The sequence below is a fragment of the Trichosporon asahii genome (genome assembly GCF_000293215.1).
Source record: "Trichosporon asahii var. asahii CBS 2479 unplaced genomic scaffold scaffold00018, whole genome shotgun sequence".
NCBI classification, from domain to species: Eukaryota; Fungi; Basidiomycota; class Tremellomycetes; order Trichosporonales; family Trichosporonaceae; genus Trichosporon; species Trichosporon asahii.
The window spans coordinates 1,065,780-1,086,741 of NW_014040906.1; the positions used below are offsets into that span (position 1 = coordinate 1,065,780).

Below are 20,962 nucleotides of genomic sequence, written 5' to 3' on the forward strand. Positions count from 1 at the left end.
CTTGCCGGCGGCTCTTTGGATTCATTGGAGCAAAGTGTCATGCAGGCGCCAATTCACGCCCCGAAGCGAGGTGACAGCCCAAGGAATGCTATCCCTTCCTGTATTCGAGCCGCCCGCACGTCCTCGCAGCATACCCAGCACTCGTGTGCTGTGATGACGAACCCTGCTGCGGATACGTGAAATGTCCCGAGTGCCCGAAGTGAGCGCTTAAGCGGACGAACTCGATCAATCGTCAGAAGCTAGTCACCGCGTCACCGCTGGCTTGTCTGGCTTGTTGGCTTGTTGGCGCACTGGCGGCGCCGCCGGCAAGGCGGCACTCGCCATTCCCCTTCAACCCTGCAACCCTGGCACATACTTTATCAGCTCGCACCGCGAAGTAATGTGGCGTTCTTGAGTATGTCCTGGCGTCTCGACTGGCGTGCGCAGGTCGTTTAAGATGCGTTCTAGCCTGCTAGCGCTTTGGTCTGCCAGTACGTTCCGTGTACAGGACGTCAGAAGCAAAGTTCTGCATATTCCCACGGTTGTCCTGACCCCTGTGAGCAAGAACAGCAACCGGCCGTGCGAGCAAGAAGGTCATCCCCACGGTGGAGAACAGGACGATGATAAGTTCTAGGAATACACTCAAGCATGCGGACCTCGATTCCATGGCCGCTTGAGCAGGGTAGGTGTTCTTTCATGCCGTTGAGTCCGGGTGAGTGAGGGGTAGGCGACAGCTGCAGATGCCGACAAGCCGAGAGAGTAGACGGAAGTGCGCCCCGCACGCAGCAGCACCACGGAGAGCTCCCATAGGTTCAGAAGATTCTGTGCGTGGGGGTGGCCGCTGGGCCCCGTGTGGCCGTTCTCTGCACTCGCACCTTGCTCTGCAAGAGTTTGGTGGGCGACGCGGTGAGTCACCCAATGAGCACACTGAGATGTGCGGCACTGCGATATCGATTAGCTCTCCATTAGCTCTCGCAGATAATCGATGAGCCGCCGCGATTAGTTTCGCGATAAGAAACGCCACGTGCACGTCGGAGGCTCGGGATCGGATCGGAAGACCACCCCGTACTTACCCTGGTTGAAGCTAGCACGGTGTCCGGTGTCTCGAATACCGATCAGCGTCGGTAAACTATGCTGATTGATCGTTATCGCTGCCGCATAAACGCCCATTACGTTGTCCTCTGAAAGCTCTATGAGCAGAACTGGGGAGTTCTAATGCATCCCGCATTCGAAAAAGAGCAGCTGAAAGTAGCACCAGCTGGCCGGCACGCCGGGTGCTAGATGGCCGTCTTTAGCTGACCGGAAATCCACACTCGGTCAACTCCGGTTGAACCGACTTTGCCGAAACTAGGTGGAGAGAACCGCACGCTGGCCCCGCACACCCGTCCGGGGTATAAGACGACTTGGATGCACACGAGTTTCGAAGTGCCCACACTCACACATCCAGTCTCGTCGCATCCACCACCATGACCAACACCAAGATCCCCACCTTTGACGAGCTCAAGAAGCGCGACGGCCCGCCCCTCAACGCCTGGGGCATCTGGGGCGAGGACAACCAGCTCGGCCAGATCAACCACCTCACGCCAGAGGCTGTCAAGCGCGGCCGTGACGCCATCAAGCACGGCAAGGCCGTCAACCTGAAGTACGTTGACCGACTACCAGCTTACATGGTGAACAGGCGATAGCTGACAGCCAGCCTGAACATGACGGAGTGGCAGTCGATCAACCCGATGCGTGACGGCCTCTCGCGCAAGATCAACAACAAGAAGTTTGCCAACGACGATATTGTCTCCTTCAACACCCAGTTCGCGACGCAGTGGGACGGCTTCCGCCACTTCCCGTACCAGAACTACCCCGAGAAGGGGCAGTACACCTTCTACGGCGGCATGACCGGCGACGAGGCGGCCGACATCAACAACCCCCGCTACGGAGTGCAGAACTACTGCACGCACCCCATCACCGGCCGCGGAGTCCTCCTCGACGTCGTCAAGTACAGGAAGGACAACGGGCTGCCCGAGCTCTCCCTCTTCGACACCTCTACCCCGGTCGGCCTGGACGAGCTCAAGGCCATCGCCAAGGCGCAGGGCGTCGAGTTCAACAGCGGCGACATCCTTATTGTCCGTCTCGGATTCCCGGAGAAGATTCTTGCCATGTCGGACGAGGAGCGCGAGGGTCTCAAGTCGAACAAGAATGGATGGTGCGGCATCGACGCTACCGAGGACATGATCCGCTGGCACTGGGAGAACGAGTTCTCGGCCGTTGTTACCGACGGATACGCGTACGAGGCTTACCCCTCCAAGTACCCCCTCATCGCCCACGAGGTCTTCCTTGGAGGTTGGGGACTGCCCATCGGAGAGCTCTTCGACCTTCGTCAGCTTTCGAAGGAGTGCGCGGAGAAGAAGCAGTACGATTTCTTCGTAAGTTAACCATTCACTTGTCCCCTTCCTTTCTGTCCTCCTGGATACCCCCTTCCACGTTGAGAAGCATGGGCTAACTGGACAGTTCGCGTCGATGCCCCTGAACATTGACGGAGGGATCGCTTCTCCGCCGAACGCGCAGGCTGTTCTTTGATCGATCCGGACGCATAAAACATAGATGTTGTAAGAGGAAATGCAGGCAGTCATCATGGTTAGTGGTCGATGCTGGGTGGTGGGTGGAGGTGGCACGGGGTGGTGTGGCGGAAAAATGGATTGTTTTGACAGCTAGCGCGGCATCGCGGCTGCGGGGTGGAGGTCAGTGTCATTCTTGTGTTCTCTACTGATCTTCTTAGTGCTCCGAGGTCGACTGATATGCAGATGCGGTGGGAGGGATCGATTCCCGCATGTGCATGGAGAACTCCGCTTCGGCCTCCCCCGCATGCCACGACGGACCCCGCCGAGTCTCACCACATGCCCAGCCGAGCGTCTCTGCCGACCCCGGCCCGCGATGCCGGTCTGTGCCGTGTTCACGCCTGTGTCAGACGGGTGGGCTGCTGGGCGTGGCTGGCGTGTGATCGCGCTCGGGCCGCTGACCTCTTGTCTCAGTGGAGGGTGGGGGTGGAGGTGGAGGTGGCACTTCAGTTCACTGAGGCTGAATGCGCCCTCTGCTCGTTCTCATGCTGAATGCTCTCATGATGCATGCCTAGACTTCTTACTGACTTATTGGTTGACCTTACAATGACCTCTACCCTCCGGAACCCCTCGCCATGCGCATAGCTCTACGCCTGGTAGCGGAATTCAGGGTGGCCCTCCAGGACCACATCGCCACGGTCCGCGCGGCGGTTCTGAATCGTCATCCAGACCTTGAACACCAAAGCCATCACGGCTACGAAGGCGTTGAATCCGATAGTGCTCCAGATGCCCGTGGGGTATCCAGCCTTAGCCTCAGACTCAATGAAGAGGACTCCAGAGAGGATTCCACCGACGCCACCAAAGGCAATAAGGATCGCCGAGTTGAAGCCGCGTTTCGACTGCTCTCGAATCGACGTCTGAGCCCAGGCGATAATGAGCGGAACATTGCCTGTCGCCCCTCCGAATGCAAGCCACGTGCCCGCGTAACGCGCAACCTTCTGGTCGTTGCCCAGTTGCGAGAACATGCAGGTTCCGATGATGAGAAGAATGGCGTTCAGGACGATGCCCGCAGCGCGCTGGTGGGTTTTGTCGCTCCACCACGCGATCGCAATTCCGGGGAAAATGCCCCAAATCTTCGGGGGCGCATACAGGATCTGCGAGAGCGCGTTGGAGAAGCCCATTTGCTGCAAGATCGTGGGTAAGAAGAACGCCATGGAGTAGCTAGCGAGCGTCGTTCCGGCGAACATGATGGAGAAAAGCCAAATCTTGGGGTCGATGAGGTAGTTGAGAGCCTTGCGGAGGGTGAGGGGGTCGGGTGTGGCGTCTCCGCGGTCGCGCTGGATCCTGGTGACCATGACGTGACGCTCGTGCTCGTTCAGGAACGTGGCCTTGTCAGGGAAGTCCTGGAGGAAGAAGTATGCGACGACGCCGATGCAGATGGTGAGGAGACCTTCGATGATGAAGATCCAGCGCCAGCCGGCCATGTTGGCGGTGCCATTCATCTGCGAGATGCCCCAGGCGAGAATGGACGACAGACCGCCGATAGCAGTCGAGGTGAAGTAGAACGCAGTATTGCGGGTGGCCATGGACTTGCGAGGGTACCAGCACGCGATGAGGAAAGCGGCACCCGGGAAGAGGGACGCCTCAAAGATACCGAGCAGGGCACGAGTGGCAATGAGCTGCTGCGGCGTCTTGACGAAACCCATGCACATCATGACGATACCCCACAGGATGACCGCGGTCGCGAGCCACCAGCGCACGCCGTACTTCCTGAGTCCGAGCTGGGACGGGATCTCCAGGATGATGTAAGGAATAAAGAAAATCTGGAAACAAGTCAATATCGGGGTCGGGTAGAGGTAGAGTGCCACTCACCATAGTAGCGACGGAGTAGTAGTTGCCCTGGTCGAGGGACAGCTCCTTGTTCATGAGCTTGCCGTTGGCCGAGCGCGCCATGGACAGGTTGGTGCGGTCGATGAGCGAGATGCAGTACATGGCGGCGAGGATAGGGATCAGGTGCAGGTCGACCTTGCGGACGATGCGACGGACCTCCTTCGGGTCGAAGCCCTCGTCGATGTCGGCGTAGGTGCGGATGTACCCCGTCTCCTCGAGCTCATTCTTCATGTCCCGGTCCTCGACATACTGGATAGACTGCTTCTCCGAGTCGATGCCGGAGCTCGCGTTTGAGTCGGGTACTTGCTGCTGGGTCGTCGCCATGGTTGCGGGCAGGCTGGTCCAGTGGGTTGTGGGGCCGACATGTTGCTGCCCGCTCTCTTATGTACTGACAACTATGCACTGTGTTGAGCTTGTTTCTGGCTTTGCGTCAGTGAGATCTAACCCCAGGAGAACCACCGCCGACTGTCGCTAGCCCGAGACAGTGGTCCTGCCAAGGCGGTGGGCAGCATCGAGCGGCAGCCCCCGCAGTCCAGGCGGCTGACCCAGGTGGGGCCATGCACGCCAGGTTATGGCCCCGCAAGTCTGCGCACACCGCGGCTGCTTCGGCTTGGGTGCCAGAAACGGTCTCGAGTCCGGGACCAGATGGGCCTGCCAAGACTTTCTGCTCGACAGGGTTCATTTGTTGAGTAATGATTTGGGCGCCGCGCCACGCATTTCGAGAGTCGATTCCGGCACGTTTCTCTCCTTGCGCGGATTCAACGCGGGGTTCGGATTCCCCTCTCGAAGCTTGTGTTCCTGGTAAGGATCTGCAGAACGTGCATAGACGTGCACGCATTGGACAGCTGGGGGCAATACAGATGCTACAGACTGAAAAGAATACTGAGCGGTGCCTCAGACACTGGGACCCTCGTGCCGCCCAGCGCATTCACAAGTCCGCTCGACCATCTCAAGCCAAATCGCCGGCATTGCCAGCCTAATCCCGGCCCTTCAGCCGCCCGCCGCGAACCGCCTTGCCGCCTGCTGACCACCTGGTGATCAGACGGACTACCCTCTGCATACCGTCAGGTGACGCAGTGCAGGTCGCGTGCCCACGCGTGTGATTCGTTGGTTTTACCGTCAGGGCTCGGGGAAGCCTCATCGACGTCCGGCCTCCACTATGCAGAGATACAGACTCGTCTATCGCGACATTTTGCCCGCAGCGCAAGCGAGGGGCACCCAGGATCGCGGCCCAGAACAAGGTGCAGGATGGGGGGATCACTTGACAAGAGTTCTTGGAAATGCTCTTGTTACGCTGCCGTGCCTGCCGGTTCCTGTCGGTGACCGCCGCCAGTGTGATTGCTTGACAATCCTCGCCAGGATCGTTCGCTGCCAAGTTGACCGCTGGCGGTCTCCACCTCTAGCTCGGTTCCCACAACAGTCACCCTCACGAATATAGAGCCCACATATCTCGATTGCGGGAGTGATTGTGGGCGTTGCATGTCATCGCGTTTGACTGTGAAGCACAGCTCTCGGTCTGCTCCGCTGAATTCGGGCCCCGCTTGCTCTGCGTCAAGCTCCGTTTCCCGGGAACGTGTGGCCCCGGATTTCGCTCCGCCTCTTTCCAAGAGCAACAGCACACAACTTATCTCGGGAAACAACGATATCTATGTTGTTCTGGGGCTGTTATGAGTAAAATCTCGTGAGTCACCATGCGCAGATCATTCCAGATTGATAGCGCGGGCGCCGATGGCTGCAGGAGGCGAAAAGAAGTTGCAAAGAGACGTTCTCACACTCATCGATGATCAGACCACCCTTTTCCCCCCATTCGCTCTCGCACCGTCTGCTGAAGAAGCAACCTCTAACACCATCGTCGACAAGAACTCAACATGTGATCGCATCCACAGAGCAAATGGTGGTGGTGTGCACTGGAGATTCCTCGTTGAGTGGACGTCAGGCTGCGGTACTTGATTGCGGTATGTGGTTGGCCGATTATGGTTGGCTGGCCGGATTTGAAGCCGCTGGCGCTACGGCGTGCTGAGACCACCGGCCACCATGACACAGCACCCCAGCTGTCGTTCGACCTCCTTTTCCACAGCTTCCTTCATCGCTGCATCGATCCTTCGGCCTGTCGATCCACGCTTCCGACTGTCGCTTCTAGACTTCTTGGCTGCGTGCTCCACTAGCCCGTTTCTTGTTTGGCTCCCCGTTTGCTTGTTTCCGGATCAATTCTCTTGATTGCCCACCATGTCCGCCATCCTCCAGGCCATCAGCAAGATCTCGCCGCCTCCCCCCGTCAACGCTCCCCGCGAGTACGACGGCTACGAGTTCAGGTGGAAGATGTTTGTCTTCCGCCCGGCGACGTTCCAGTTCGAGGGTATGATGTTCGCCATTCTCGGCACCTACCTTCTCTTGCACTTCATCGGCAAGGCCATCAACATGGGCAAGGCCAAGAAGATGTGAGTACACACTGCTCCGCTTCCTCAGTCGAGCTGACGACAGTATGGCCCCCATTGAGGCATTCGCTGCTACGCAGTTCAAGGCAGTCAGGCCGATGGAGAGCTCGTCTTCGGCGCTGCACTTGGTCTACGCTACCGGCCGTCGCAACGTTCTCGCGTTCCACGCGTCGCTCAAGCTTTCGACTCTCCACGACGTCATCATGCTTCTCTGGGAGAACATCTACAGCTTCATTGAGCCCACCAAGGCTGAGCAGCCCGGTCTCACCTTCCAGTACACTCTGGGCCGCGGAACCAACGGCCTTCAGGGAGAGGGCGCCGGCGTCTGGGGCATTCTTAGCAAGAACGGCATGGCCGCTGTCCGCGAGAAGCGCTGGGACCTTGTGAGACTTGACCGTCGTCAACTTGACATGCACTAACATCCCAGTCGTTCGCCCGTATCCAGGACACTCCTCTCATCCCCGCTACCCACACTCTTTTCACTGAGCACTCCGAGATCACCGAGGCGCTCCTCAAGACCCCTAACATCGGTCTCTCGAACCTGCTCGCTGACGCCGACTCGATGGACATGCTCAAGTTCTTTATCATCTCCGACGTCTCGGACCGCAAGCCTACCAAGGGCCCTCTGTCTGCTCAGAGCCGTGCTCGACAGATCTGGGTTGCGCTCCACACCCCCTCCAACGGCACCGAGGAGGCCGTCGTCAACGCCTGGAACCAGGTCGCCCTCAACGTTGCTGACTTCCTCGCCAAGAACCCGATCAAGCCTGAGATCACTCGCAAGCTCATCAAGACCCGTCTCGAGGTCGACAACGCTCTTGCCAAGCAGTACCGCAAGGAGCAGGAGGAGGACGGCGAGGTTGAGAGCGCCGAGGACAAGCGCCTCGCGAAGAAGAAGGCTGCCCGTGCCGGCCTCAGCGAGAAGGAGCTGAAGAAGCTCGAGGAGAAGGAGAGGAAGCGCGAGATCCGCAAAATCCAGAAGCGCGGCGGTATGGGTGGCGGTATGGGCGGCGGCAGGTAATGCCTGCGCAGCCCGAAGATCTGAGAGATCTGCAAGAAGACGAAGATGGCGACGACGTCGCACCACAAAGACACATCATCACATAGGTTATTGGGATTCCTGCATCAGCGCTATCCGTATGCATATTCGGGTGAACGGTGAACGGTGAAGAGCGAGCGGCGGGGTGTTTGGCGTTTCCGATCGGTGCAATCTGGCGATCAGGGTGTCTCATGTTTCTCGAGCCTTGCGGCCCAAGAAAGCACTGATAAGAGAAATGAGAGGGCACGTGAGTGGCTGATGAAGCCTTAGTGCGCGGCCGTTTGCAGGCATGGATAAGGTTCCAGTCGGCGGTCAGCGGATACGCGACCCGGGATGGCCGCGGAGCATGGCGAAAACACCGACCTGCCGAACTCCCGGGTCACCGGCGAAGTTGGCTAGCACGGGTCGAGGAATGCTATGGGGTCCGCTCGGAAGCCGCTATCGTCCGCTTGAAGCTGGTGTGACAGAAGGAGCAGAGATCGTCTTGGAGCTGAGCGCTGGTGCAGGTACTCCAGGTGCGAGGACCGGCTATGACGATGCGGAATGGTGATTGCGGGGCATCACGAGCTTCGGCTACTTCTGCAGGACGATGACCCGCCAGGTACTCGAGCGTCACAGACGAGAGCAGCTGACATCTGTTGCTGGCGGGCTGGGAAGCCGACAGGTTCTTCGCGAGGAAGTTCCGGCCCACGTCATGAGCCTCAGCGCAGATCACATTACGCCTCACCTTCTGTCACACCAAGTGTGCTTCAATGACTAACCTGCAACAAGCGGCCACTAACCAGCATGACGGCGGTCAGAGCTGCGGGGTAGCGCTGCATTGCGGGCTTGGCTACGGAGTGACACCAGACTGGTGCAATCAGGCAGTATGCATTGCACCATAGCATGTGGTGGTAGCGTGTATGCTTCTGCCTGCTGGGCGGGGTTTTCGGAGTTATTAGGGTCAAGGCCACGGACGGATAAGGACTCAGGGTCGACCGCGCTCTACCGCGCCTGGGAGTGCCGGCGTAAGTTGCTGGGTATGGTGGGAGGAAATCACACACTGGCGGGGCTGGGCGCTCCCACCTGCGCTGCCGGTGCCCGCCAAAATCCAACGGGGGTAAAAAAGATGGACAGCCCGCCCCGTTCCACGCCCCCCCCTCAGCCTGTGGTTCGGCAGCCGATATCATCGTCACCTCCCCTCTTGTTACTTCTCCTCATCCCACCCTCCTCTCCTCCTCCCTCCCCACTCCTCTTGTAAAATCAAAAACAATGTCGACCGCTATGGTTTCCCAGGTTAAGGGCTTCTACGCCGCCTCCGTCTCGGAGAAGAAGGCCCCCACCGGCGCTGACCTCTACGCCCGGTAAGTCGTCAAGTTTTCTTTGCTCAGCAATCATGTCCGACAGACGGAAGAGAGATGTGTGTGCAAAAACGCACAAACAACCCACTCCGTCTCGGAGTCTACGTTCTCGACCTGAAGGACATGAGCTGCATAGAGCAAGGAAACCAAAGCAAGCATGCAGGTGTCTGACAGCCTCTCAGTTTCGCCCTTGCCGGTGCCCTCGGCTGTGCCATTACCCACGGTGCCCTTACCCCCGTCGATGTCGTCAAGACCCGTATCCAGCTTGAGCCCGAGGTCTACAACAAGGGTATGATCAACGCCTTCCGCCAGATCGTCAAGAACGAGGGTGCCGGTGCCCTCCTCACCGGTCTCGGCCCCACCGTCGCCGGTTACGCCGTCCAGGGTGCCCTCAAGTTCGGTGGATACGAGTTCTGGAAGAAGCAGGCCATCGACTACCTCGGTGTCAAGAAGGCCTCTGAGCACCGCCAGGCCGTCTACCTCGGTGCCTCTGGTATCGCCGAGTTCTTCGCCGACATTGCCCTCTGCCCCCTCGAGGCCACCCGTATCCGTCTCGTCTCGCAGCCCTCGTTCGCCAACGGCCTCGCCTCTGGCTTCCTCCGCATCGCCCGTGAGGAGGGTATTGGCGGCTTCTACGCCGGTTTCGGCCCCATCCTGTTCAAGCAGGTCCCCTACACCATGGCCAAGTTCGCCGTCTTCGAGGTTGCCTCCGAGAAGATCCTCCAGGGCCTCGGCCGCACCAAGGCCTCGCTTACCCAGGGTGAGCAGACCGGCCTCAACCTCGGCGCCGGTCTCATCGCCGGTATGGCCGCTGCCGTCATCTCGCAGCCCGCCGACACCCTCCTCTCCAAGATCAACAAGACCAAGGGTGCCCCCGGCCAGTCCACCACCTCGCGTCTCATCGAGATGTCCAAGCAGCTCGGTGTCAAGGGTCTCTTCACCGGCATGGGCGCCCGTCTCGTTATGATTGGTACGCTCACTGCGGGCCAGTTCCTCATTTATGGAGACATTAAGCGTATGCTCAACGCTACCGGCGGTGTCGAGATCGCCGCTGTCCCCAAGTAAGATAGACGACTCCTCCGCGCCGATTTTTTGTCGGTTCCGGTCCTCCCCCACCCGACCACACCCAAAAACAGGCCCTAGCTTAGTATCATTCTTGTCTTTGGGATATGCACGACCACGTACGCATTTGTTAGCCACCAGAGATGCAGCTGCACTGGACACTACGGAGAAAACTGATGCAGAACCCGTGCAGTTGGAGGAAACGCGCTCGAACAGAAAATCAAAAAGTGGACGCCGCGGAATCCGCTAGTGCCAAGCCCGCCACGGCCGCATCGGGATGTATGACGCAAGCCACTGCCGAGCTCGGGGGCGACGTCGTCGCCAGTATGCAGCGTGCACTATCAGTTCTGCATCACCTGCCCCTATGCTCGTGCTCATGCTCGTGATCAGCTGTGCATGCGACAAATGTCTACTGAGAGCTGGCAAGTGACACCGTGTGACGATCCCCGATAGGAGCGGTTCGGTAAAATGCCTCGGAAGCCGTGGGCCGCTGATCCGCCCCTCTGCCCGGTGGAGGCGTCAGGCTGACAGGCGGCTTAGGCGGCAATCTGCGGTGGGAAAGAAGGCACGTTCGTCACTGTTCACGCTACAAGAGTTGGGGTAATCTCGCGTGGAGCGGCCTAACTTATTCGACAGATTCTAATTCATCGCCGCATTGCAGGACTTGCGACACGAAACGCGTCCCGTATCTGTGGACGAGTGGGACCGCGTAGGAGTGGGACGCGCTTGATGTCGCCGTAGGAACCTGCAGAAGGCCGCCTAGACGTACGGGGACATAAAGCGGGTCCCAGGCGGACGGCACAATGGACGCCCGGCGTCCTCATACATGGTCGCCGCCATTCGGCGGGCCGTGTCGACGCCGCAACTCCGCTCCGACGCGGCGTCCCAGTACCTTGGACATTGGGGTCTTGACCGGGTGTCTAACCAAAGCTCCGGGGTTTATGCGAGCGTGACCTGTCCTCACTTGACACCAACTCACCTCCTGTCTGCTCCATTCAAACTCATCCGGACCTCAGACACCTCCGCCGCCGGCTGTGAACTCTCAACGGCATGCCACGGGCGCCGTGTTGACGGACTCACAGACACAGGGCTCTGCGATAAGCTCACGGCAATCCTTTCCGCCAGCTTACCTGTACGCGAGCCTCTAGCTCATCCCAAGCCTACGATAACGTCTCATCAACTTAGGCGCCGGCAATATGTGCTGTGAAGCTCGGGGCCAGTCTCCATCAGCTCTCCATCGGCTCCCCCTCTCACCAGGGATACGGGCTGTGATCAGTTCCGACATCCAAGCAATTCTCTGAACTTACCCGCCTGGAGTTAAATGCATCAGACTTGCCCCGGCCTGTTATCAGCTAACTGGGAGGGTAATCAGCTTACCCTCTCTTATCCCCCGCATTCAGTGAAGACAACGTCCGCGCCAACTTGTCGACGATATTCTCAAAATGTGGCGTGGAAGCTGGGAGGAACGAGCCGAACTTTCTACCCCGGATGGCCAGCGACTCAGGTTTGCCGGGTTCGCGCTCGGCCTGGGGCAGCAGCCCAAAGATCACTCTATGATTGTCAACTTCGGGCCCCAGGAGTGTTGCCTGCGGTTAGCTTTCATCACATGGAACTTATTCTTAGCTCACGTCCAGCCCGGCGCGTCTACCCTAGCAATCGTCGCCTGCTGTACTCCGAGGAACATGCAAATACGGCAACTGCTTCTCGCGGCTCACGGATTCGGAGAGGATGTTCTGGCGCGCACCCTGCCCAATCCTAATCTGCGCTCTGCTCTCCTTAATTGGCTTCGAGCTAAACTCGACTCGTTTATGCATGGAGCACATTGACGGGCTGTCCGAACCGAAGGCCGGTCCTGCTATCAGCTCTGGGCAACGGCCCCCAGCTTGCCTTATGACCTCACCCGTGTGCCACCAGGGTTTCTGATGGTTGGGAGCGGATGACGACTAACAGTTTACCTCGCTCACGATATGAACAAGCCGTCGCTCGAAGTCTCCCGTGCGCGGCTGCCGTTGGCTCTGAGACGATGAAAGCTAAAGCTAGAGCTCACCTTTGTTCCAACGAATGTCCACAGGGTCGGGCTTGATATGGCTTTGTCTGCCGTGAGCTGAGCCAGACAACGAGCAGCTCACACGAGTTGACTGATATCAGGTTCGCCCGGGTTCAAGCATCTCACATCTCACTGGTTGCAGGTATTCTGGAATGCTTCGCGGTTGATCTGAGGCCAGATCCATCTGACCGTCCTTCTAGCTCACTCGTCCGTCGCCACAAGTTGAAGTTCTGCCCAGACTGATGTCAGCTCAACAAGTCCTGCCCATCAGCTCACCCCCATCTGATTCTTTCCCAAGTCTGCTTTCCCTTCCCCGAGACACGATTCAATGCTGGGTGAGGAGAGAACTGGGGTCAGCTGCAACACAGCGGCCGTGGTAGCTCACCCTGACTCTGTCATGTCACGATCGTCACTACCAGAAGAGGCTGAACGCACACCGGGGTCTTCTGCCGGTACACGGAGTGAGAAGACCTGCTTCAGTCTGAAATCAGCTATTTCGCCGTAGCGCACGCCAGCTCACCACTTGTTCACCGCTGGGACGGGTGGCGAAGAAGGCGTGCAGACAGTTCGGCCCCCGGGGTACCGCAGCACAACTCACCCCCAGGCTGTCTCTGGCTACTGGCATGCCTGCTAACGCATGGACTTTGGCGAGATGTAAGTTGGTGAATGAAGAGAAGACGGCGAGGAAGAAGGGTGAGTGGGTGGTTGGGTGAAAGGGAGAGTTGAGTCACCCTCTGTCTCAGACGTGCCACGCGGCTGGTCTGATCACACCGTGGATCATTACGCCCCCGGTCACAGATCGAAGGCACGACATGCACACCATTCCTCCCTGCTTCCGTAGACCAGAATACTGCGTAATACTGCGTTTCTGGTGGAAGCATAGCCCAGTGCGAGATGCGGGATGGTGTGGTGCCCGACGCTGCAGCGTGCTTGATGTCACCGTACATTTCGGCCGCCACAGGGTCACACAGTGGCATCGAGATGCTGCACTCTGACATACGGGGGTCCGAGGCTCTCTATTGACCGCGACTACCCAACGGATGGTATCTCATCGATAAGCTGGCTAATCATTGCATGGGTCTATGAACAGAATCGAATCTGATTGCGTAATGCGTCCGGTCTCAGAGCCACCAGTCCAAGTTACAGCATAGCTTCGGCCCTCGGGCGACGAGGTTGAGGCAACAAAAAAAAAAAGTCAGCTCGACAGCGCAACTTAAGCTAATCATAGCTGACTCTGGGCCAAAAAGATACGTGGTTGCCGTGAGCTGGAGAGGTAGTGGAAAGCCCACTTGCAACCACCATTCCCGAGTACAATCAACTCTGTAGTGAGCTGGGGCTGATGCATTGTGACACCGCGCTTCACCTGCAAGACTCTTGTGAGACTGCCATCAGTCGGTGAAAAGCGGAAGACAGCCTAATCTTCGGAGCCAGGGTGAGTGACGATGTGGTCAGACATGCCCAACGCCTGATGTTAGCTGGATCGATCACGAGTAAAGCTCACATCCATTCTTAGGAACATCGAGCCGCACAGGCGGGGAGTTGCAGTCCGTTTCACACAGCGCTTCGGCTGACTGTTGTAGTTCAAGTGGCCAGGTGACGAACGCACAACACTGTGCGCCTCCTGGTGTCAGCTGGATTGTTGAGACACGGGAAGCTTACCAAGCCCAGCCAGCGCCACTCCCTCCCCGGCCTTGGGTCAGCTTCTAAATGGAAACGTAAGCATACTGCGTTGAGTCGGCGGGCATGGCTTAGGCGAGGTCGATCGACCGCCTGAATTCAGCTCGGCCAGCAACCCCTCAGCTTACAATGCACGCGGTGGGAACTCGGACTGCAGGTCAGCTCAACATACAGTACGTCGCGAAACAGCTTGCCCGGGGCTACAGCCAGCTCTCGGCCCTACCCACAGATCTTTTTCCGCTCGATGCCTAAGTTTCGTCCTCACTAAGAGAATGAAGAAGCAGCCGGACCTCCGACCAACAGCCTAATGGTGAGACTGATCCCTTACTCCTGGTCTTGCTGGGGCGGACGAAGTGTCCTGAGTTATGCTGGGTATCGACAGCTTGATCCCAGTGTGATGTTCTCGCCGCCGCTTCGATGCAGAAGCGTCTCTTTTGGGGTTAGCTGGGGGCCCGACGCCATTTCAGCCCACGGTTCTTCAGACTGACAGTGGCCAGTCGAACTGTGCGTGGCAGTTCTTACCTCATTCATTTCTCCGGCGCTCTGGGACACTGAGGGCAGCTAGTCGCCGGTGCTAGTCAGAATCCATTGACCCTATCTGTTTTGAGGACGCAGCGAGATAACCCTGATGTTAGCTGAAAATACCTCGACAGCAGCCTACCGTTCCCCTAACCGACGAGTAGCGAACATCGAGCCGCAAAAGACTGAGGCTGAAGTCAGTTTCCACATGCTCTGCCAACCTCACTAGGGACTGTCGTCAGCTTTCGAGTGATGCTGGAGCTTACATGCGAGCGGGTGAGCGGCGAAGGCGAAGGAAAAGGGCTGCTGGTAGATCACATTCCAGTCTACTGTTGCGTCAGCTCGCCATTTCCACCAACCTAGCTTACGTGGGAGGCCTCGGTAGCAACCGTGAGGCAGCCGAGGACAGCCCGTCGAATTGCTGAGCCGGTAAGCAGGGGAGGCTGGAGTGGGATGAGCCGCCTCTCCGTTTCGTTCCGACGATGAGAGGCGTGGCAGAGTGCCACTTCCAAACCGAGCCTTCCTCGGCCCCTGCATCTGCGCGAGAGGACAATTGCTCATCGGACAAGATACATGCACCGGCGGTACTGGCGAAGTAGTATGCTTCACTGCGCAGGAATCAGCCTCGGTACACATGTAGAGGAAGCTCACCCAGGTCCGATGTGCTCCCTAGCTTGTCATAGCTGGAGTCAGTTAATAGACGTAGCGCTAACTCACTAAGTCCCCAGTCACCGCCATGGCTCTGCGATCAGCTATCAGTTCACAGGTGTTACATAGCTTGCTCACCTCGATCCGAACCGCGTGCCGAAGAGTCTGTGTCCAGTGTCAGATGACAACTCCTTGGTCATCTCACCAACTGTCGCCTGCTCTGTTACACATCAGCTTCGAAGCGTCTATGCCAAAGCTAACTTTATTCCCAGTGGCACTCTACGGTCAGCTGTCGTAGGACGCTGACCAGCAAACCGCCCGCAATCTCGGATTAGATGCTGAAGTCAGCTTTGCGTGAGGAGTATTCCAGCTCACGGTCGCAGCTCTTCTGACCCTGGCCCTTCGAGGCGCTGCGAGTAGCTATGCGCCGACGAGAGCTTACGTCTCAGCCTACCGTTAACTGTGTGGACTGCCTCAGCTTTTCCCGAGGATAAGCCCAGCTCCGTCCAACCCGCGAATCTGGTGTTGCTCTAGCCAACTGAGGACCTGGAAATGAGCTCGACCTGCTCGTAGCTAGCTCACGTACCGAGCTCGATATGGCACACACTCATATCAGCTTGAAAACGGCGAGCAGCTCACTTACCCCACCGCCCTCATGGACCGGAGCAGCGGCGGCCTGGTGTTAGCTCGAAAGCGAGCGTCTTTCAGCTCACCCTTCCCCGCTCCTCTCTGGCACGAGAGCAGGGGATGCTTCATGTCGATTCCAGGGCTGGAGAAGACGTCTGAGATCAGCTAGTGGCGGGATAGGCAAAGCTCACATTCTTCCTCCTCCACGCCCAGCTCAGCTGGCAGCGGCGAGGGGGACAGTGACTGTTGTCAGCTGGCCAAGGTCCACAGCTCACCCTGGCCACCATCATTCTCGTTCGCCAAGAAGCTAGTCTCTTTCTGGAGTTAGCGATGCACGAAAGAGGGGAGCTCACCAGTGAGGGACACAGTTGGTGGCGAATGTGATCTGTCGCCAGCTCTCGGCTCGCCGTGGACCAGCTCACCCCCTAGCTCAGGCCTGAGGTATGCTCTAAGTGGTGGAAGAGGACTGCCGTGTGAAGGTACCGAAGAAGGAGAGGAGCAGAGACGTGATGCTGACGATGAGAACGAGCAGCTGAGTCACCTATGACTTGCCACGCCGTCAGTCCGATCGGCCCAGATCTGAAGTCGGCTGCTACTCACAGGTGTAGAACAGCCCTCCCTGAACCTGTTTTAGGTCCTCCCTGGCTCGACAGGGCTGCAGTCGTGGCTGCATTCCGTCGAGCGACATGCCCATAGCTCACCAGCCCGCTGGCGCCGTCGTGACAGGTCTGCGATCAGCTGACCCCACGTGTAAGCATGCTCACCTCACACAGCCCAGGTGCCAGGGTGTCGTCTCTGGTATCAGATCGAAACTCCTTGAAGACCTTACCCACATTCATTTGCTCTGTGATCAGCTACAACCTGTCTGAATGGAAGCTCACTTGAAGGCACCACTAATTCCTGAGGGACGCTGCGGTCAGCTTTCCTTGTACACAAGCCAGCGTACCGCTCAATTGGAGTTTCAGAGGCTGGAGTCAGCTTTCTGAAGGGGGAAACAAATTTCAAGCTCACTATCAAGATTCTTCTGATGTTACCTCGATGAAGGCGCTGCGTAACAGCTGTGACGTGCTGTCCCGAAGCTTAAGCCTCAGCCTCTTGTCGATTATGTGAACGGCGGTCAGCTAGCCTTCTGAAATGCAAGCTCACTGTGCAGCTTGCATCTGCAAATTGCCATCCGATGCGAGACCTGAGGTGAGCTCAAGCACGACTGTCATCAGCTCACAGTTCCTGCTCGATTTGACTGGGATGCACTGGGCGTCAGCTCGACGCAGATGTGCGGTAGCTCACCCTCGCCAGCGCCATCGTAGACCGGAGCAATAGCCAGCTGGTGTCAGCTCGTTCACATTCCCCCCCAGCTCACCTCGTTCAACTCTGGCTCGAGCCCATGGACGAGCATGTTCCCGCGCGTCTCCTGGGTGTTAAGGTCAGAGTCTGAGGTCAGCTAATATTCCGGGGAGGGAAGCTCACACTTTCCGTTCCCCGTGGCCAGCCCGGACTGGCAGCGACGAGAGGTAGAATGACCCTCATCAACTTTGCTACCGAAGTACTGCCCACCGTGACTCTTGTCATCAGCTAGAACCCCGAGACTCTAGCTTACCTTCTCCTGGAGTCGGCTCATCGCAGCAAGGGGTGAGCTCACTGTGCCGTTTTTGCCACGGAGACGGATGTCGAGTCACATCTGTCGTCAGCTCCAACGTGGGAAACGTGCAGCTCACCTCGAGTTCTTCTCGCTCTGTGTTCTCGCTTGAGATGTGCTCTGAGTCGTCAATCGCATATCACAAAGGATCAAGGTACATAGACGGGCTGGCAAGTAATGCGCGGGATGTACGGACGATGAGTGTTGCGAGCTTTGCCACGCGGGCGTGAGAGGTGGCAGATAGGGCGCAAGTTGCTTTGGCCGTAAGCTGCTGCCACCGTTGAAATTGCTGATCTTGGTGTCTGGTATAGACGCGAGAGCCGAGCAGGCCGATACCTGTGTTAAGTTGGAGGAAGGTGCAGCAACTCACTATAGTGAACTTCAGCTGACGAAGACTCGAGGCTGCTTTCAGCCATGAATCCAGATCAGCAGCGCACTTCGACTTGCCGTGTCTTGTCAGGTAGATCTAGGCGTAAGCTCGTCCCTACAAAACCTAGCTTTTAGACCTCCAGCCGCATGACTCACTCGCGAGACTGTCATTAGCTCTTTGCGTCCCGAACAGCATTCGAGTGCCGTCTCAGACTCACCTGCCCATCGAGGATCTCACCGTTGGGAATGGGCACGATGGTCGTAAGAGCGCCGCCTGGAGTTAGCTCGCTCGGTTCAACGAAGCTCACGTTCGTTCGCGCCGGACCTTCGTTGCATCGTCAGAGTCGGTGGCTGCCGTCAGCTGCTCGTGGTGATCCCAGCTTACAAGCCAACCCTCAGAAAGCCGGACAGTCCACAGGCGCGGCGAGCGATATCGTCTGCAATCAGCTTGTGTAGAAGCCTGGGAGCTCACCGAATCCAAGCTTCATCCCCGCCAGCTGTAGTCAGCTACTAACAGGAGCGCAGCTGGTGATCTTACTTGTAGAGGTCTTGCGGTCGCGCCCTGTTCACGGCCTGCTCACGCGCTTGGAGTCAGCTCACAGAAGGTACGTGTAGCTCACGCTCCACGCAGCCGAGGAAGGGGACTGCGGGTCAGCTCGACTTCGACATATGGTACAGCTCACGGCCCCGGCTGCGATCAGCTAGGGATAAGCGGCGCCAAGCTTACCTCCCCTGCCTTCCTTCCATCGCATATCGCAGAGGGGTGGGGCCTCGCCTGTCATTAGCTGTACTCAAAACATTGCCAGATACCTGGGCGTAGGTACGGTGAGCGGGCTGGTATCAGCTACCGAGAGTTTCAAAGCCCACTGCCTGGTATTGTATATTGCATACCCACTGCTCATCAATGCGAGCACGCCACGGGCTGCGATTAGCTACACCAGACGAAAATGTAGCTCACTGCTCCAAGCTGGGCGGACTGAGGTCAGCTCAATGCACGGCATTCGGGAGCTCACCCCTGGCCTCTGATGTCCGCGGTCCAAACTGCGGTCAGGTCTACGTGATGCCGCCACCAGCTTACACTCTTCCCCTCTGTCATCTTGCGGGGTGGTGCTGGCGGGTGACGGGTGGGAGCTGGGTTGGTCTGATGTCAGCTCCGACGACGAAATCGTAGCTCACATGGCCTCCCTATCGTCGTTCTTCGTCGGACAACGAATACCCATCAGCCTCGGCCAACGCTGGGGTCAGCTCTGTCGGATCGCGGTAGCTCACTCGGAACTGCTGTCAGCTCAGTGACGACGTTGCAAGCTCACGCCCCCATAAAGGCGGCGAGGGAGCGTCTGCTATCAGCTGGTTTGGCCGCCCGACAGCTCACCGCCCAGTCGACTGTTGCGTCAGCTACGCATGCTGACGAGCCAAGCTCACCTCTCTGCCTACTGCTGCGTCAGCTGTATTGGAAGAACTTATGCCTAGCTCACCCTTCCACTCACGCTGGCAAGTGTGTCGAAGTCGAACTATTTGCCGAGGACAGAGGGAAGGGTGGCAAAGCAGCTGACTGGACTGTACGATGGAGAGATGGGCCGAGCTGGAAGGCTCGCGCCCTGTCACCCGGAAGCAGGCGCAGATCGTCTCTTTCGAAACGCACATTCCTTCCTCCACTGATCTACGCCCTTGCGCCCTGCGCAACTGCGTAACGTTAGCCGGGTCGGATTTCCGCGGTGAGCGCGCACTGCGTCAGTGAGGTTGTTACTACTCGAAACCAAGTTACATATGGCGTTTTCTACGTTTAGGCTACAGACCGGCGGCCGCCTTAGGGCGAGCAGCGCGGTGCTCAATCGATATGAGGATGAGGTTGAGGTTATGCTGATGAGATGAGGGGTCTAGTTCTATTACTGTGCCGGATCGAGAGATCAAGAGGGAGGGGCAGGGAGCTAGGCATGGAGGTAGGAGGTAAGGTTAGAGAGGAAGGTGACTATCGCGTGACCTTGGCGAGACGCCAGAGGAGCTGTGCACAATCGTTGTCAATCGTGTGCTGGGAGCCGTTGTTCTCGAGTCGCGAGGCAGCAACGACGACGAGATCGAGCACACCGCGGTCGAGCTTGTTCACGCGGTTGGGCGAGTTGAAGATCGTCTCGAGCATTTCGCGCGCACCCTGTTCAGGGTTCTCGCTCGGCGGGGGGAGTTCTTCGTCCTCGCGCGCGATCGCCTGGCCGCATCCCCAGACCACGAGCGTCGTGAGGAAGACCGCCCACGGCGTGTACAGTCCCCACTCGGCATGGAGAGTCTCTCGGAGGAAGCGCGCCGACTGCCACAGACACGTCCAAGCGTCACCCGTAGCAACCCAGAGCTTGAGGCGGCGGCGTGCGTCCGCGTACTGCTTCGGGCCGATCGCCGTGCCGCATACTGTCGAGCTGCCCGCGGCAACCTGCAGCATGGGCAGGTCGGAGAGAATCTGGATGATGCTGATGGCGATCCAGTCGCGGATGTCGCGTGTCTCGTTGCATGGCGGGAGACCGTTGATCGCCATCTCATAGCTCGCCCGAAGCGCAACAACCGCCTTCAGGATGATGTTGCGCCAGTGCTTCGTGCCGTCGCGGAACTTGATACCCATGCCTCCACGGGTACGCGAATCCCATGCGATGGCGCTGAGACCGACGAGGATAAGCATGACGCTGAACGAGTTGTCCACGTCGACCTTGAACGCCTGCTGCCCGCCCTGCGTGTTGTCCACAGACAAGGCTTGCAGGATCGCAGGCGAGTAGCCGCCGTCTCCGGGCTGATGGTGCGCACCCTGGTGGTGGTTGAACTCGCCGTGCGTCAGCGAGTAGTGGTGCCGGGCGTGGCGCGAGTTCGGGTCCGCCTCGCGCGCGCGCAACCATTCGGTCGCGCTCATCGCCTCCCACTGGCTACGCGGCGCGGGGAGGTTGATGTTGTGTGCGAAAATCGACAGCTGGCGGGACGGGTGCTGCGACCAGAAGGTACCGATCTGCGTGTCGAGGTACAGGATGCAGTACGCTGCGCGGCGGCGCTCCTCATCCTTGGCCCAGTTCTGCCAGGCATCGCTGCCGTGGTGCTGGTGGTCGGACGGGGTCTGCGCACCGATAGCGCCGATACCCTGCATGCGCGAGTGGGCCACGACGACGGGCCACAT

General features: G+C 58.4%; 5 protein-coding genes across 5 annotated transcripts; 3 read left to right on the forward strand and 2 right to left on the reverse strand.

Annotated features, from left to right (window-relative positions):
• Positions 1-1,445: 1,445 nt before the first annotated feature.
• A1Q1_08312 (uncharacterized protein) lies at positions 1,446-2,550 on the forward strand (the record flags this gene model as incomplete). The annotated part of the gene is made up of 3 exons (XM_014326459.1): positions 1,446-1,621; positions 1,676-2,396; positions 2,482-2,550. The coding sequence occupies 3 exons, from the start codon at positions 1,446-1,448 to the stop codon at positions 2,548-2,550; spliced, it is 966 nt and encodes a 321-aa protein (XP_014181934.1).
• Positions 2,551-3,175: 625 nt separating this feature from the next.
• Positions 3,176-4,742, reverse strand: A1Q1_08313 (phthalate transporter, putative; the record flags this gene model as incomplete). Its single annotated transcript, XM_014326460.1, has 2 exons — positions 3,176-4,351; positions 4,401-4,742. The coding sequence occupies 2 exons, from the start codon at positions 4,740-4,742 to the stop codon at positions 3,176-3,178; spliced, it is 1,518 nt and encodes a 505-aa protein (XP_014181935.1).
• Positions 4,743-6,644: 1,902 nt separating this feature from the next.
• On the forward strand, positions 6,645-8,439 carry A1Q1_08314 (uncharacterized protein; the record flags this gene model as incomplete). The annotated part of the gene is made up of 4 exons (XM_014326461.1): positions 6,645-6,856; positions 6,900-7,236; positions 7,281-7,867; positions 8,160-8,439. The coding sequence occupies 4 exons, from the start codon at positions 6,645-6,647 to the stop codon at positions 8,437-8,439; spliced, it is 1,416 nt and encodes a 471-aa protein (XP_014181936.1).
• Positions 8,440-9,152: 713 nt separating this feature from the next.
• A1Q1_08315 (phosphate carrier protein) lies at positions 9,153-10,294 on the forward strand (the record flags this gene model as incomplete). The annotated part of the gene is made up of 2 exons (XM_014326462.1): positions 9,153-9,232; positions 9,412-10,294. The coding sequence occupies 2 exons, from the start codon at positions 9,153-9,155 to the stop codon at positions 10,292-10,294; spliced, it is 963 nt and encodes a 320-aa protein (XP_014181937.1).
• A 9,489-nt stretch (positions 10,295-19,783) lies between these two features.
• A1Q1_08316 (uncharacterized protein) lies at positions 19,784-20,962 on the reverse strand (the record flags this gene model as incomplete). Its single annotated transcript, XM_014326463.1, has 1 exon — positions 19,784-20,962. The coding sequence occupies one exon, from the start codon at positions 20,960-20,962 to the stop codon at positions 19,784-19,786; it is 1,179 nt and encodes a 392-aa protein (XP_014181938.1).